This window comes from Charadrius vociferus, unplaced genomic scaffold, assembly GCF_000708025.1.
Source record: "Charadrius vociferus isolate BGI_N301 unplaced genomic scaffold, ASM70802v2 scaffold481, whole genome shotgun sequence".
Taxonomy (NCBI): domain Eukaryota; kingdom Metazoa; phylum Chordata; class Aves; order Charadriiformes; family Charadriidae; genus Charadrius; species Charadrius vociferus.
This window is the reverse complement of record NW_009646849.1, coordinates 1-16,553: the sequence shown is the minus strand read 5'-3', so window position 1 is coordinate 16,553 and position 16,553 is coordinate 1. Positions and strand designations below refer to the sequence as shown.

Below are 16,553 nucleotides of genomic sequence, written 5' to 3'. Positions count from 1 at the left end.
CACCGGTAGTCTCAGATCTAGCTCAAGTTTTGAGCATCTAGCTCAAATCTAGCTCTAGCACTGTGTTGCATTTCTCAATTATATTTATAGATATCCTTCCTTCTCCTCTGCTTTTTTTTAAACAAGTTTGGTGCAGTGGGGAAAACTCATTCTTTTACTGGACTGCATTTTTCTGCTCTTAAATAGAATATTTAAATTTCTGGCATCTTTCATGAACATTAATTTGTAGTTAAAAGCAGTTAGGCAGAAAAAAAAAAGTCTTCTACCACCCATTTTGATGAATGAAAACCACCGGTTTGATATCTCCCTGAGATTTTGGGGGAGTTAATGAAATCTTCTTTGTGTCAGAAAGCTAAATTCTCAGCTTGTTCATTTCCTTAATATCATTAATTAGCTAACACTTTTCTTCTATGACAGTTAGAAAAATTTGAAGAAATAGAGGTTCTTTTCTATCCAAAATGGTTTCTAATTATAACCCTGGACCATTCCTCCTTTCATTTTGAAAAGGAACTGCTGACAAAAATGTCAAATCTCTGATGTTGGATTCATTAAATTAAATGAAAAAGAACAAGATTAAGCTCTTACTGTTTCACTAGATATAGAGAACTTTTACACACACACCCTCCTTAAAAGAAACCAAAAACATCCCTGATATTTAAGGCCAGCTATGTTTCTTTGACAATAAAGGTACTCAGGCTATTTTGAGTATCCAAGAGTTTATAGTATTTCCTGAGAAATACTACTATTAAGTACCTTGTTCTGAAATGTCAGTATTTCAAGTCTGTATTTCAAGTATTGTAAATGCTTATGTGATCGTTTTAAATCCGTATTCTTTGAAAGAGTTGCAAAATTCACTAAATAATTCGTAAATTTACACTGAGAAACATTTGCTTATTGGTGCTATGATAATTCAAATAATATTTAGGAAGATAAACTTCCTCTAGAAACAATGAAAATTTCTTACTAGAGAAAGTGATCTTTATGCTGTGGAAAATTTGAACTGTATTGCGGTTCCCCAACCCAGGGCAAGATCTGACAAGGCTTGAGTCCTCTTCGGTTTCCATTAGGTGCATAGGTCAACATCTGTCAATATGTAATGTAATTTAATAAACTTTATCATCATCTTTATTTTTAGCCACTGGACTATGAGACGAGACGACTTTACACCTTGAAAGTAGAAGCTGAGAATACCCATGTGGATCCACGCTTTTATTATCTCGGGCCTTTTAAGGATACAACCATAGTGAAAATCTCTGTAGAAGATGTAGATGAACCTCCTATCTTCAGCAGATCATCTTACCTTTTTGAGGTGCATGAAGATATTGAGTTGGGGACAATAATAGGTACAGTAATGGCACGGGATCCTGATTCGGCCTCAAGTCCAATAAGGTAATACTCCACTCTGTAAACACATCACTTGCTAAAGGTATTAAGAGAAACAGTAATGCAACATGAATTTTGACGTGAACATTGTGCACAGGAAAAAGATGCTAATGTTTTTTTCTGTTATTTATTAGTGTTCCAGAGACAGAAAGAATTGAGAATGGTGCTGTCCATAAGCCTCCTAACACCTCAGGGAATAGCCATTCACTTGCACACAAGAGAAGACATATGAAATGTTTTCTATACTTCAAATCTCAAAAAACTTATAAAATTACACATTGATTTCAAGTAGGTTCTTAAGGACTACTTCTTGCTTCACACTGTGAAAAAATGCCAAACCCATCTGTGGCCCAGGAAGTGCACATAGCTTTCTAATGCTTCCTTGGGGCAGTCCTGGAATGTATGCAGTGCTCATCTCACCTGCTCTGGTTGGTGCTTCCTGCTTTGTAGGTTTGTCAGTGATTGCTATACAGGATAAAATTATTTTTGTGTGTGCTTAAATAACCCAAGGAATTAGACATTGAAAGATTAATATCTTTAAAAATCTTTCCTATGTATACTATTAGATCCTACACACTACAAGACATATAACTGAATGCAGTAAACGATATCTTGGTGTGGGTTGGTGGGTTTTTTGGTTTATTTTTCTATAACAAGCTTTAAAATAAACAGGTAAGATGATGTCTAAGTTGTGTCCAAGATGTGTGTTGTCTGAAATACCGAACAAAGTGCAAAAGTCATATTCCAGCAAAAGAACCTTATTTACTGACTTTGAAGTCAATTGCCACATACTTCTTAATGAGGTCCAGGTGGTAAAACTGGATTACGAAATGAAACTGAATCTAACTTTCTCCTACGGTGATTTGTGTGTATGGAAAAGATAAGACATAACTCCAAGCCCCTAAAATTTAAGAATATATAAATAACTTAGCATTATATCTTTTATACACTCTAATTGCATGACACAACTGACAATTTTAGTAGTTATATTTTCTTAATTGTGACTGGAAAAAGAACAAAAAAATGAGCTTTGGCACATTTTGTTTCTGACACAACCTGATGAATTGAAGAACTGTGGCAGGTATTTCCCGCATCACTGTTATTTATAGAGAGTAGCAAAATAAAGATTATTTTATATATTTTTTCTATGTTCTGTTCATGTTTTTTTCATTCTCCCATAGAAAATAATTTAGAAGAGGCATATGGAGCAAACCAATAGGGCAAAGAAATTTCTAAAATTTCAAACATACTATTGAATCTAGATTTAGTTCTCTTGAAGAAAAATGTCAAAGATATATGTGAAAATGCTCTTCATAGTACAGTCATTCCCTTTAGCTTTCATTTAATGCTATCTAGTTGAAGACAAGACCTTTGAAACAATTTACATTGGATAGACTGAATTCCATTTAGTATTTGCTCTGTTCCTCAGCTTCTAAAACAACCTTGTATATTAGTTCGAACAACTACCTAGAATAAGTTTTTACAAGATTTTACTTCTTACAATATCAATATTAAATACAAAGTACTATGCCTTTACCCCAGAAGTGAAAAGCTAACATTTAAACTAAAGTATTTTGAAAGTTGTCATACTTTGAAATTAGAGCAGTTTGTATATTTTAATACTACTATTAAAAAAAAAAACTTACAGCTTCAGATTGTAGAATTTATTCAGTTCTTATTTATTTTCTGTTTAGTTGTTTATTTTAAAACATTAGTTTCTGTTTATTAAAATTCTATATAAGTTCAACTTCCTATAAATTGAGTGCCAATAGCTTCCTGTTGCACTAATTTCTCTTTCTGTTCAGTGAATATCTTCTGAAAATAATAATTTTGGTAGCATTTTCAGGCCATTAGAAGTAATATGATGGGGTAAAAGTACGTGATTATCTCATGGCTATTATCAAATGGTATGGAATTTTTACTGAAAGAATGTAGAATAGGTCTCATTAGCTAGCAAAGTGATTATTGTCTATTGAAAACTGTTAACTAGAGTGCTGTCAAAATAAGATCTTTTCCTCATTAAAACTTCTTCCATGGATGAAGTAAAATAAAATGCTTATCATATAGGCCAAAAAGTTTTAAATATAGTTTCTCTGAAAAATAACAGATTTTTGTTTAATTCTAACTAACAGTTATTACAGTCAACTAGTAGTAAAAAAAAAAATTGAGCAAGTCTTTCCTTCACTTTCAGAAGTCTTTTTGGTTGTTTTAATTTCCTTTTGTTTTTTGTGTTTGGGGTTTTTTTATTCCTTTTGGTGTTGGCTTGTTTGTTGGGGTTTTGTTTGTTTGTTTGTTTTACATATTTATGTCATTGTGTGTGGTAGAGTGAACAAGCAAAACCCACCAAAATGCTATAGATGTTATTTTCATATTGCAGTATTTATTCATTTGGCTCAATTTAGTTAAGTACTGTAAGTAAAAACAGATACACTTGATGAACTGTTTAGATCACTCATAAAAATTCATAGAAACATGAACAATTGTTTCTATTGCACTGTACAAGTGTACAAGCAGACTTCTCTTTTTAATTTGGCCCAATTCTGCCAGGTTGTTAGATATATGTTCTGTACTTCACAAAATCCTACATTTAATTCCACATCAAAGGTTCAATCCTAACTTTGAAGGCAGTGTTAAATATTAGAAAAAATGGAGGAAAGAGCAATTTTCTGGTTCTAGTTTGACATTCTGCCATATTGTGTTAGTAGAAGTTTTGCCTGCAGAAATATAGCAACTATAGCAACATAGATGGTCCTTTAATATCAATGTATTCATGAAAGTGAAAATTCTGCATGCAAACATATTTTTATAGAGATTTTTTTTAAAACTTGATCTCTAGTAAATTAATATATCCTAAAATATAGAAGCTGAGCTTATAAAAATACTTTTGAAAAGCTCATAAATTAGCTGTCAGTCTCAGTCTGAAGGAACAGTACATCAAAGACAATTTTCCTTTTAGGATTAAAACAATTCTTTAATCATCATGTTGAAATTCTGACTTATTTTTTATAATTCTTATAGATGTCTATAAAAGCTTAGATGATCAAATATTATTACACTGTTGTATCATATTTATGCAATTCTTGCAATTTTTATTCCTCATTCTATGGAATTAACCTTGAGAATTTTGTTAAGTTTTTACAGAAACTAAATATATGTCTTCTCAAAACTAACCTTTGTAATGTAATGTATAGAATGTAAAATCTTTATTGACTTGTTGTGAAACATATGCTTTCTTCCATTTTCTATCATTTTGACAATACTTTTTCTTTCTTTATAATATTTAGGTTTTCCCTAGATCGTCACACTGACCTTGACAGGATATTTAATATTCATTCTGGAAATGGATCCATCTATACTTCTAAACCACTTGACCGTGAGATATCTCAATGGCACAATCTTAGCGTTATAGCAGCTGAGATCAGTAAGCTGATTTGGTCTCTCTTTCCTTTCAGTTTTCCTTAGCCTGCAAAGTTCCAGCTGGGACTTCATGAGAGAAAAGTTCTCTTCTTTCCCCCCTGCCCTATTCTATAAGATATTTTGGGAAAGTAAGTTGGGGGTAGCTAAGAGCAGCCGCTTCCTCATTGTTTTTTGCTCAGCTACTTACACCACTGACCTTTAATGTCCCAGTTACTTCTGCTATGTTACCCAATTAAATAATAACACTGGAGTAATTCTGTTTTCTTCCTTTTCTTTGAGAAAAATTGCATGATTTAGCACATTAAAGTAGCAGAGTTCAGGATGGTAATCTATGTTTTTGTCTCTATTGTTTTCTTCATTTCCTTAGAAATAATTTCATTGTCTCTTCCTATGGTAACTACACCTACAGCTCTTGGAATCAATACATCTTACAAGCTAGGTTCAATTTGATCCCTAAGCTGTAACATTTTTTAGACTATTTAAATCAGCTCCGTAGATATTTTCATGTTGAAAGTACAAAGAAGAAAGCAGAGCTCCTCTTAAACGTGCTACAATATTGAGATTAACTCTAATCGCCTGACAGAAAATTTTCTAAGGGTCAACAGTCTGATCTTTGAAATCAGCTGGTGAGGATCACTTGCTTTCAAAGACACTGATTTTTTAGGGTTAATTCTATATTAGTCAGAATAAAAGAAAAAAATGCTGATCAGCAGTGAAACATGGCTGGCAAGAACTACACTGCAGAGAACTACAAGGAACACTGTGTCCAGCCAATTAACCACTCTGAGCCTGCCTGTCCCCATTTCTGTAGTCCAGAGTAATAGGCTGGTTGTATTGAGCATGCCTGGTAGATGTACATTTTTTTAAAACCTTCCTTTTTCCCTTGAGATGCATGATCCTGAATTTACAGTCCTTCACAGTGCTGTCCAATGTTGTAAGAATGCTTTTCAGAAGTATTTATATAAAGAAAAAACTTAGTAACCTTGTATGCTTGTATCATAGCACTAAACTTATTTCTTTGTCAGGATACTTTGAGCAAATTTACATTCTAGACCTAGTTGCAGTAGGTAGCATTCTCCAAAGAGGTACATTAGTGTGGAGAAAGAAGTGAAGAGAGAGATTTAGGTCTTTAAAACTTTAAAAATATTACCTGTGAAGCATAACTCAATGGGAAAGCAGTATGAAAGTATGAAAGAACAGAAAATACTTGGAAAGTGAGTACAAAAATGCAAAAGGCCATGAAAAACAATGCCCTAAACCTGCCATTTTGAACAATTCAGGATGTCAAGATCCACATCTCACTCTTTAGCAAACATGTTATTAACAATAAGTGAACTTAATGCCAGCTACTCCTAAATGTTTACGGTTTTATTTTAAGAAGCTTAAAAATAAATAAAATAATAAAAAAAACCCACAAAACCACGTAGTTTTGAATCATCTCTATCATTAATTATCCTGTTCTATTAAAGTTGCAAAATCATATAGCTACCTTCTAGCAGAATTCCAATAAATGGCTGCACTTTTTTACTCCCAGGCATTATTTCAGATTCTTGGTATAGCAACTAGATCAGCAAGTGAGAACAGAGACTCTTGTATTCCTGAATTAACCTATACTAATGAGAGGGCACTCTAAATAATACTATGCACAAAATCAATAATGTGTTTTCTGGATAAAACAAAACAGATCACAAATAAATTTAAAATTTTAAAAAAACCCAAACTTATAGCAGAACAATACTCTTGAGCCTACCCAATAATGAAATTTGTCATTATAGTAGTGGGCATACTTTTCATATACTATATTTACATAAATTATTAACAATTGGAACCCCTATTTTTGTGAAAAATCTTACTTGCTCACTAAATACCAATACTTTAACTTATTTTTTACTCTAAGCAAAATTTCTCCTTATTTTTCAGAAGGCCTGATTCTTACCTGGTATCAGTTTGTATGTTAAATTTTGGCCAGTTTCATACCTAATCTTGCATGTCTATTGCTCATGAAATTTGGAGGAAAAAAGAAAACTTTTACTTGGAAAATAAATTCATTATTCTTCTCTCTTCTCCTGTCAGACAATCCTAAAGATACTACCCGTGTTCCTGTCTACGTAAGAATTTTGGATGTTAATGACAATGCCCCACAGTTTGCTGTATTCTACGATACTTTTGTCTGTGAAAATGCAAGAGCTGGACAGGTATGCCGTTGATAAACACTATCCAGTTTTGCTATGGTACTCAACTGTTTATCATTGCCTGTTGCTTGGGAGAAATCATGTCCGAAATAGCTTTTGAAATGTTAAAAATGAAAGCAAAGTAGGTCTGTAGGTGAGGCTCAGAGTGAAATATCAATATATTACAACAGCATCAGTGTGGGAATTATGACTTTTCTTTTCCAGCCCTGTACTACTGTTACATCCTGACTAGATATGTCCAAAGACATGGTCATAATTAGTTTTACCATTATTTTCACATAGTAAAATGTTATATGTAACTACTAAGACATTTGATCTATATTTTCAAAAACTGCCAAATAGCAAAACTCAGATATATTTCAATCCATGTGGATGGTGGTGATTACAGGCATCTACAGCTGTCATAGCCTTTTTTTTTTTTTTTTTTGTGATTGTTAGACTTTTATTATTGCACAAAAAAATTTTGCAAAGAAAATATAAAACATACATTTTTTTAACTGGTAACCTAATCTTTTTTTTTTTCCCTCTTAGACGCTACAGAATATGTATTTCTGTTTAAGTGAAATGACTGGCTAATAGGCAGCTGCTTATTAGAACTGTTTAAAAAATATTTTCTTATTACAGCACAGCATATCTCAGAGCACAGTCAGCCAATAATAAATCCTTTAAAATGGTAGCAGTACTTCGTCAGTGAAATCATGTTAGCACCTTTGAATAGAATGTGGGAGAAGTGCCACCTTGTCTTAGCTGTTTGAGTCCCATCGTATGGTATTCAGGTTCTATTAGAAATTTCACATTCAGGTTAACATTCTTCTTTCTAAAGTAACATCAGTTGGAAATTAGTACAGAGGATTTAAGCCCCAAATTCATAATGCATAAAATATCTAATGGTACTGAGCAATGGCATTTGTCTGCTACAAGAGTTATAAAATAATTCAAGCTGTTAGATAAATAGAAGTCACTGGCTAAACATACAGAATTCTTCTCAGTTGCAGTGTCTTCTATAAATGTTAAAATAATATTTTAATCACTTTCAATATGAGATATGGATTAAGAATAGGAAAAGTAGAACACTGAATTTTCCTCTTCCAGTTTCACAAAAAAGAAAATCCCATGTAAAAAAACCCCAAAACTAATGCTTTAATCCACCAATCTTACTCTGTTTGAGGTTTTAGAATCTATTTCATCCAGGTTACTAACTATAGAGGGTACAGGAAATGCTTAAGAGAACAGTTATGTTTTCATGTAAAAATATTTTGAAGATCTTTATTTTTCTGAGCTATCTAGAATATTAAGGTTAGTATAATTTAAAAGTAAACATAAAAGTTATTTCTGCACTACACTGTTTTTCTGTTCGTGTTCAGAAAAGGCTGCCAGATAAAAAGTTGAAAAAAACCCACATTAATCATTTATAACTAATATGTGAGAAGTGAACCTATCCATAAACGCTTATTTAAATTATTATAGAGCTCAGTAGTGTCTCCTCTATCAGAAAAAAAGTGCCAAGTTTGCTAAAAAGACTATAAATATAAACATTTTTTTAAAAAAATCTGAGTTGCAAATGATTGTTTAAAGAAAACAATTCACAGAAAGAGAAAAAATATTCAATGCAGGATAACATGAATAATCTATTTGAATGTAATTATATTCTTCTTGCTTACTGGTAGATCATAAGACTTTTTATTATGGAATTCACTCCATCCTGAGAGATTGAATCTAATCAATCCATACTGAACACGGTTCTCTAAGTTTGGTTCCTCCCACATTTATGCTATTTTTCTTCCCTTTCAAGTTTTCGTAATTACCTTTGATCCACGATCAAATTTAAATCTTCTGTTATATCACTGAAACTATTAGGATACTTCATCAGTCATGAATTCTGTGGTATTCATTTAAGTATTTCCTATCTCCTACTAACAAACATTTTAACGAATATTATAGTTTTTCAGTTTCTTTATTTTCCCTCAAAATTTCTATTTACTTAATTTATATAGAAGTATATATAAAATAGACATATACACATACATGCACACATATATATGTACACACACTACATATATATAAAATATATATTTGTAAGTGTGTATATGTATATATACATATAGATACACACAAATATATGCATATATAGCGAGAGAGAGAGGGAGAGTATTTTTTATGAAATGCAGTTTTTGGAGTCTGAGTGACTCAATGGGCCCGTGATTGTTTTCCTGCTTGCTGTTACTGCTGATGTCAGATCACACCATGACCTTCCAAACAATGGGAATACTCTGTTCCAAAAAGCTCAAGCTACAAACAAGGAACCCCTGTGGCAGAATGCCATTTTGATGGTTGTTCTTCTTTCGACCACCCCAAAAATGAGGGCAATCTTGGTGCGATGGCATAAAGGGGACAGAGGCATTCATGTGAGCTGTACAAGGCTGAGTCAGTAGGAGGTGAGTGGAAGAAAGGAGAGAAATGCTCGGCGTGCTGCAGCCCTGTACACAAAGAATTTCAGCTGTCCTCCACACCCAGGCGAGAGGAGCTGGGAGCTGGACATCTGGGCTGATGGGTTCCCACTGGTTTTGTCAGTTCCCAGCTGCCACAGGTCTGGCAGCTCAGCAGCCAGCCTCTGAAGATCCTCTGATGTAGAACACGGACTAACATCCTTGGCTTCCCTGCCGTTGTTACTGCTTTGTGGCATTGCTAGCAAGGAGAAGCAACTTACTGTGGGTCTAATAGCGGTATCCCACAGCTGATTGGTCTAAGAGGAAAACAACACTGTATTAAACCATGTGTAAAACAGGATATAACACATTAATATAGTCACCCATGCCGTCAGCAAATAGTATGCAATATAATGTTTGCAACTTCTGTTTATTTGCTTTTTTTTTTTTTAATGTAAACCAAAAGCATTCCCCCTGACCTGTCCCATGTGAGTCAGAACAAAGAAGGACTAACAGTAACTTCTGCACTTGAACACATTGCCTGGAGAAATGGAATAAGAACTAGGCTTGCCTCTTGTTAAAACTCCAACATTAAATAAGTTTGTGCAGGTATCATATACATACTGGTATATGTTACATCATATAAGAACCCCCTTAGATTATGACTACTGTTTTGTGTCAGTACAATTGCCAATATAGCTGCTGTAGCTGTGAAGGCTATGGAAAATAATTTTATGGCAATTCCAGGGAAACAAAAGATTTCCTAGATATCTATTTTTTGGAACAGTATTGATACCTTCTAAACTTCTTTGTAAAAACAGATATTTCCTGAGAGTCTGTCACTTTCTAAAAGTCTAGTTTGTTAAATTAGTTTCTCATAGGAAGGCAGAGGGACAGTAGAAGTTAATCATCATGTTTACTTCCTCCTCCAAAGGGTCCCTTATAACTAAACTTAAGTACTTCATTCCTGGATAGTTACTGCTGCATGTTTAACTACATTTTGAAAAACAGTACAAACCAGTATAGACAAATTTAAGAAACTGAGGACTAAAACCTTTGATGATTAGTATTAATCAGTTTTAGTAAGAAATAACAAACATGGGCATTAAGATTAGCAGATATTCTGCAACACCGATTGTCTATATTTACAATGTAACACTGGGTGGTAGATGATCTTAAGGCAGAGTTTCCTCTCTGCCATTTCAGTTCCTCTCAATTGTAGGTTTATATTTGAAAGCCACTGAGAAAGGGAAAAGGCTACTAATGTACATGTTGATTATGAATAAAGAGGCATACCCAGTAAGAAATGTTTCTTTTTTCTTCAATTGGATTTGCATATATTTAAGGGACTCTAAGTAGTTACCCTGCCATCAATTACTGCCTGGTCAGACAGGAGATGATGAGTACTTGCTCTATTGGAATGTGTACATGGCCTCATTTGAAAATGAGCTAGTATGGCACTTCCAGCGTGGATTTCCAGTAATAACCTCATTTGCAAAAAAAAAAAATTATAAGTATTTTGAAAGTTTAGTTTCTAATTGAAAAAAGCAAAGCAAATAATGCTTTTCTTCGTGATGTATTTTACAATTCAATTTAGAAGTGCTGTAAACGTGACAATGTATCTAAACACATTGTTTCACTAAGATCACCCTTAAAACTTTGCCTTTTAAAGAAACTTGTCAGCAAGTCAAGAAACTGCATAATATTTAGTCAGCCAAATTTCTGAATTATCCTTACATTTTAATACCTAAATGATGCTTCCAACAAAAAAAAAAACCAAGCAATTTTAGGGTTTTTTATTCCTAATGTAAGCAAATTAGCTGAATTTGTTTGCAAAATGTATCATAAGGTTAAATGTGATCAGTATTTGCACAGGGAAGTTCCCAGAGAACTTCAATTGATACAACAAATGATGAAAGGGGGAATTAATAAGAGATCTTTTCTTGTTGTCTGTTCTGCTGAAGAACACTGGTCAGTAGTGCTGTAGTAGGTGAATAATCCCTGTAAACCATAAAAGATTTTAGGCTGTAAAAAATTCTGCCTACTGCTTTTAAACTAAGTACAGACACTGAGAAGTGGAGGAGTTAGTTTTCATCAGCTTAACACCAATATATGACTACATTCATGGTCTCCAATTGCAAAGTAAAATGGGCTAGTGTTTTCTTGACTTAATTTTGCAAAAGCCTCTAAAGATTTATTTGTTAGTTACTCAATAACTAATTAAAAGCTTAACTCTTTAGAAACAAGTAATATTCTATGTTTGTATTATGTTTTGTTTATCTAGTAAGTTATTGGAGGTTTATGTGAGGAAACAAATTTAGAGAAAGCCGAAACTCCAGTTGAGAAAGCAAGCGAGCTCCTGCATTAAGAGAAATCCAGTCCTGGCCACATGAAGAAATTTGTTACTGTATTCTGGATGGACACGAGAGAAGTTGCGTTTGTTAAAGCAAACAGGAGTACATTGCAATTATTGATGTTAAAGGTGATCAGTCCTGACAAAAGCTGTGATATGAAGAGAAATTGCTGTATTTGGATGAACTGGAAGAGGAAAACCAAAAAGTGTTTAACAAGTATGCCACAGGGAAGTAGTGTCAAAAATTAGATGTAATTCCATGCTTGAAAAAACACTGCAATTTAAAATGATGAATCAGAAATGAAGAACAAAAATGACATAGGCTAAAGATTAACCTATTTTCGGAAGTTAAACTTAAGAGCATAACTGAACATTCACGCATGCATGCACAAAAAATTGGCCATAGGTACAGTTTTTATTGCTACAGTATAAAAAAAAAGTACTCTGAAATAAAGCAATAAATATGTCAAAAATTATATTTTGTTTGGAAAATGACATTTTGCCACCCCTAGGTATAAAAACTTCATAGAAAAAAAAGCCACACATGGATTTACCTGACAGATAAGCAAATGTTGATAAAGGGCTTGCCATTACTTTCCCCCAAAATACCCAAACATTTTTGTAGGCATTGCAGAAAGCACTCAACATAAGTATTGAACTGACCTGATGCAGCTTACTGGGAGAATTGTGACACCAGGTTCTCATCCCATTCTGAGGTTGCCCATCTGTAGAATGTGCTACAATGTTTTGCAAGTGTTGTAATATATATACAATCTAACTGGCATTTTTCATCTCAGGAATCTTATTGGTGCATTTTGTTGTACCAATAAATAAAAAAATCTTGTTTTAGAAACTTAGGTTTTCATTTTGAAATATAATTTCAAACTTTAACTTCCCTTCGCTGGGTGAAAAACTGGCTGGATGGCCAGGCCCAAAGAGTTGTGGTGAATGGAGTTAAATACAGCTGGTGGCTGGTCTCAAGTGGTGTTCCCCAGGACTCAGTATTGGGGTCAGTTCTCTTTAATATCTTTAATATCTTTATCAATGATCTGGACGAGGGGATCGAGTACACACTCGGTAAGTTTGCAGATGACACCAGGTTGGGCAGGAGTGTTGATCTGCTTGAGGGTAGGAAGGGTCTGTAGAGGCTGAATGGACAGGCTGAATGGGTAGGCCAAGGCCAATGGTGTGAGGTTCAACAAGGCCAAGTGGCAGGTCCTGCACTTGGGTCACAACAACGCCATGCAATGCTACAGGCATGGGGAACAGTGGCTGGAAAGCTGCCCCGGCAGAAAAGGACCTGGGGGTGTTGGTCGACAGCAAGCTGAATATGAGCTGGCAGCATGTCCCAGTGGCCAGGAAGACCAATAACATCCTGGTTTGTATCAGAAATAGTGTGCTCAGCAGGACTAGGAAAGTGGTCGTCCCCCCGCACTCGGCATTGGTGAGGCCTCACCTCAAATACTGTGTTCAGTTTTGGGCCCCTCACTACAAGAAAGACAATGAGATTCTGGAGCGTGTTCAGAGAAGGGCAACGAAGCTGGTGAAGGGTTTAGACAACAAGTCTTATGAGGAACAGCTGAGGGAACTGGGGTTGTTTAGCCTGGAGAAAAGGAGTCTCAAGGGAGACTCACTACAACTACCTGAAAGGAGGTTGTAGCAAGGTGGGGGTCAGTCTCTTCTCCCAAGTAACAAGCGATAGGACAAGAGGAAATGGCCTCAAGTTGCACCAGGGGAGGTTTAGGATGGATATTAGGAAAGATTTCTTCACTGAAAGGGTTGTCAAGCATTGGAACAGACTGCCCAGGGAACTGGTTGAGTTGCTGTCCCTGGAGGTACTTAAAAGATGTGTAGATGTAGTGCTGAAAGATATGGTTTAGTGGTAACTTGTCAGTGCTAGGTTAGCAGTTGGACTCAATGACCTTAAAACTCTTCTACCAACCAAAAAGAGTCTATGATTGTATCCTATCAGAAACATCTATTTGATAAAATAGCATTTTTATTACAAAAATATAAAACATCCTCTGAATTCCTCTCTTAGCTGTTGATTTGAATTTAAGATGATAGATCAGAGATGAAGAATAAAATCAACCTAAATGGCAGATAAAACTATTTTTTGGCTAGTTTTGTCCTCTATGCAGTTACAAAAATATATAAATACATATATTGGGAAAAAAAGAAATAGAAGAGGACTAAGACAGAAGCTGGCCATTTTATATGTGTACATGTAGCACCACATGAAAAATGTATGGATGTTCTTGTTGGAAAAACTTAAATGGTACACTTGTTTAACATTTGCTCACTGAATATGTTCTACAGATTAAGTCAATATGTGTATAGTTTGAATATGTACTTGTCTTAACACTTCTAGTCTTAATCAGACAGCTGTATGAAAAACCTAGGTGTATTTTGGTTTTCTTTTTTTTTTTTTTTGTTCGTTTGCTTGCTTTTTTTCCTGCAGCTTATTCAAACCATAAGTGCAGTAGACAAAGATGACCCTCTTGGTGGACAAAAATTTTTCTTCAGTTTAGCTGCTGTTAACCCTAACTTCACTGTTCAGGATAATGAAGGTAAAATTTATGCCTGTTCCATGGAAGGAGTTTTATCTTTGATGTCTGATGTATATTCCTGAAATATACTTGCTTTTGATGTCTATCAGTAAGTAGAGAAGCCATTGAGGCTGCTTTCAAGAATAATAATTTTACCTCAATGTTTGTGGTTTAGGATTTCTACATTTTTATCTCTGTAAGGGAGGCAAAAATTGGCATGACAAAAATGTGATAAAACAAATTATAAAGAAAATTGGTAACAGTGTTGGTTTGGGGTGAGTAGACAGATGAAGTACTTGACTGAAGAAGAAAAAAAGGTTTAAAAAATGTCTTCACCTGACAAGTCTGGATTTGTCACTTTAGCCTTCTGTCACATAATTCCGACTCCCCTGGTCTCCTGTTTGTCATCTTTCTCACCATTAATGAAAATAATAGTTCTGAGCACATAGCCACTTTGGCTTTTCTTTTGATCCTATGTCAATCTTCTTTATCAGAGAAAATTTTCAGAAGATTCTGTTGAGGAAGGGGGACTACACACCCATTTTGGCCTTCATTATCTGTGTCATTAACTGAGGGGGTCCTAGATTACAGAAGAAATATATAAGGGGGAACATGGTACCAGCCTTCAAATATATTGCATAAAGACAATGGGAATAATCCTCTTTTCCTGATGAAGATTGCAGGAAGTAATAGTCTGCAAACATGAAAAAATTTAGCTTAGGAAGAGAAAAAAATTCTAACAGTCGGGAAAGTAAAGAATTGAAATAAAATTGTTTGGGCATCTTATAAAATACCCAGCAGCAAAGGTATTTAAAGATATGTAAGACACATAGTTTTTGATGTTGAGTGAAAACAAATAGCATACAGATTCCCAAAAGCAATGAAGGGATGCAATAAAAGAAAACTTTGTGTTTCACATCATGAAGACTATGAAAAAAAAAATAAATTAATATTTTAAACAAGATTATATCCTGGTGAGTAGGTCCTGAGTGTGCAGAGGTATAGAGGTTGCTATTTGTTTTCTATCCTATCTAATAATTTTCTTTGGTTTTGCACATGGGTTATTTTAATTCAGCCTGAAGTCAGCCTGCAAGATAGCTAACCACTTACCTCAAGAGATCCACAAGTATGATGAAAATTAAATTCTCCTTATAATGCAGGCTATACCTGTAATTCCTCTCTTTTGGCCTACAAAGTTAGCAACTTTAGTGTTGGCTCACACCCTAGCGTTGTGGCCCTAAGAATAGAAGAAATAGCCTCTCCCTGTTATTCATTCTTTCCCTTCCCTCTGTCCACTCAGTGAACAGCATTTGATGCTGAAACATATTGCATACAAGTAAGATATGTCTGCAACAAATACAGTTTAGTAAATTCACTTCCCAAAACTGTGCAGGAATACCTACCACCTTTCATATTTTCTGAATTCCTAAGACAATTTTTACCCACAAAACCTACTCCACATGCTAAGGTACATAATTCATTCTTCTACAGTAAGTTGAAAGTGTTTTGGTGTGGAAAATCTCATACTGAGTTTACAGATAGCATTCCTGTGGGTGTTGTCAGAGAAAAGCCATAGAAAAAATCTTTCAGAACAGAGTGCTTGTCGAACAGCGTGAAGTGGAAGGTTATGTTTTCTCAATTGGCCACTTCATTTCAGGGCCTCAGCCCTGAACTGGAACCGTGTCACGCACTGCATGCATTAATCTATAAACCATTTTAGGTTTGGAGAAATTCTCTTTTCAAATCACACTCAAAGGTGGTTCAGAGGCACAGAGGAATGGGCCAGACGTACATAAAAAAATTATAAATAGCTTTCTAATCAAATGGGAATGTCATTAGAAAAAGAGAGATATCACTATGATACCAGGAACAGTTTCAAAATGCTTCTAATGTTCTAAAATATGATGGTTTGCATGTACTATAAATGACACATTTTATGTTGATATACCCTACAACAGTATATTTTAATCAATCTAGATAACACTGCCAGAATTTTGACGAGAAGGAATGGCTTTAGTCGACATGAAATCAGTACTTACCTTCTGCCAGTGGTGATCTCGGACAATGACTACCCGATCCAGAGCAGCACTGGCACGCTGACCATTCGTGTGTGCGCCTGCGACAGCCGGGGGAACATGCAGTCCTGCAACGCTGAGGCCTTGCTCCTCCCTGCGGGCCTCAGCACGGGGGCACTGGTGGCCATTCTCCTTTGCATCATTATCCTGCTAGGTAA

At 34.8% G+C, this 16,553-nt stretch overlaps 1 protein-coding gene across 1 annotated transcript in view; it reads left to right on the top strand.

The window, feature by feature from the left end:
- Nucleotides 1-16,548, top strand: part of CDH10 (cadherin 10, type 2 (T2-cadherin)) — a gene marked incomplete at its 3' end in the record, with an annotated part of 63,976 nt that extends 47,428 nt beyond the window's left edge. The window contains exons 6-10 of the mRNA XM_009894160.1: nucleotides 1,136-1,389; nucleotides 4,668-4,804; nucleotides 6,874-6,995; nucleotides 14,233-14,341; nucleotides 16,298-16,548. Coding sequence (XP_009892462.1) covers nucleotides 1,136-1,389; nucleotides 4,668-4,804; nucleotides 6,874-6,995; nucleotides 14,233-14,341; nucleotides 16,298-16,548 — 873 coding nt within the window. The remainder of the gene's footprint in view (nucleotides 1-1,135; nucleotides 1,390-4,667; nucleotides 4,805-6,873; nucleotides 6,996-14,232; nucleotides 14,342-16,297) is intronic.
- Between the last annotated feature and the right edge of the window lie 5 nt (nucleotides 16,549-16,553).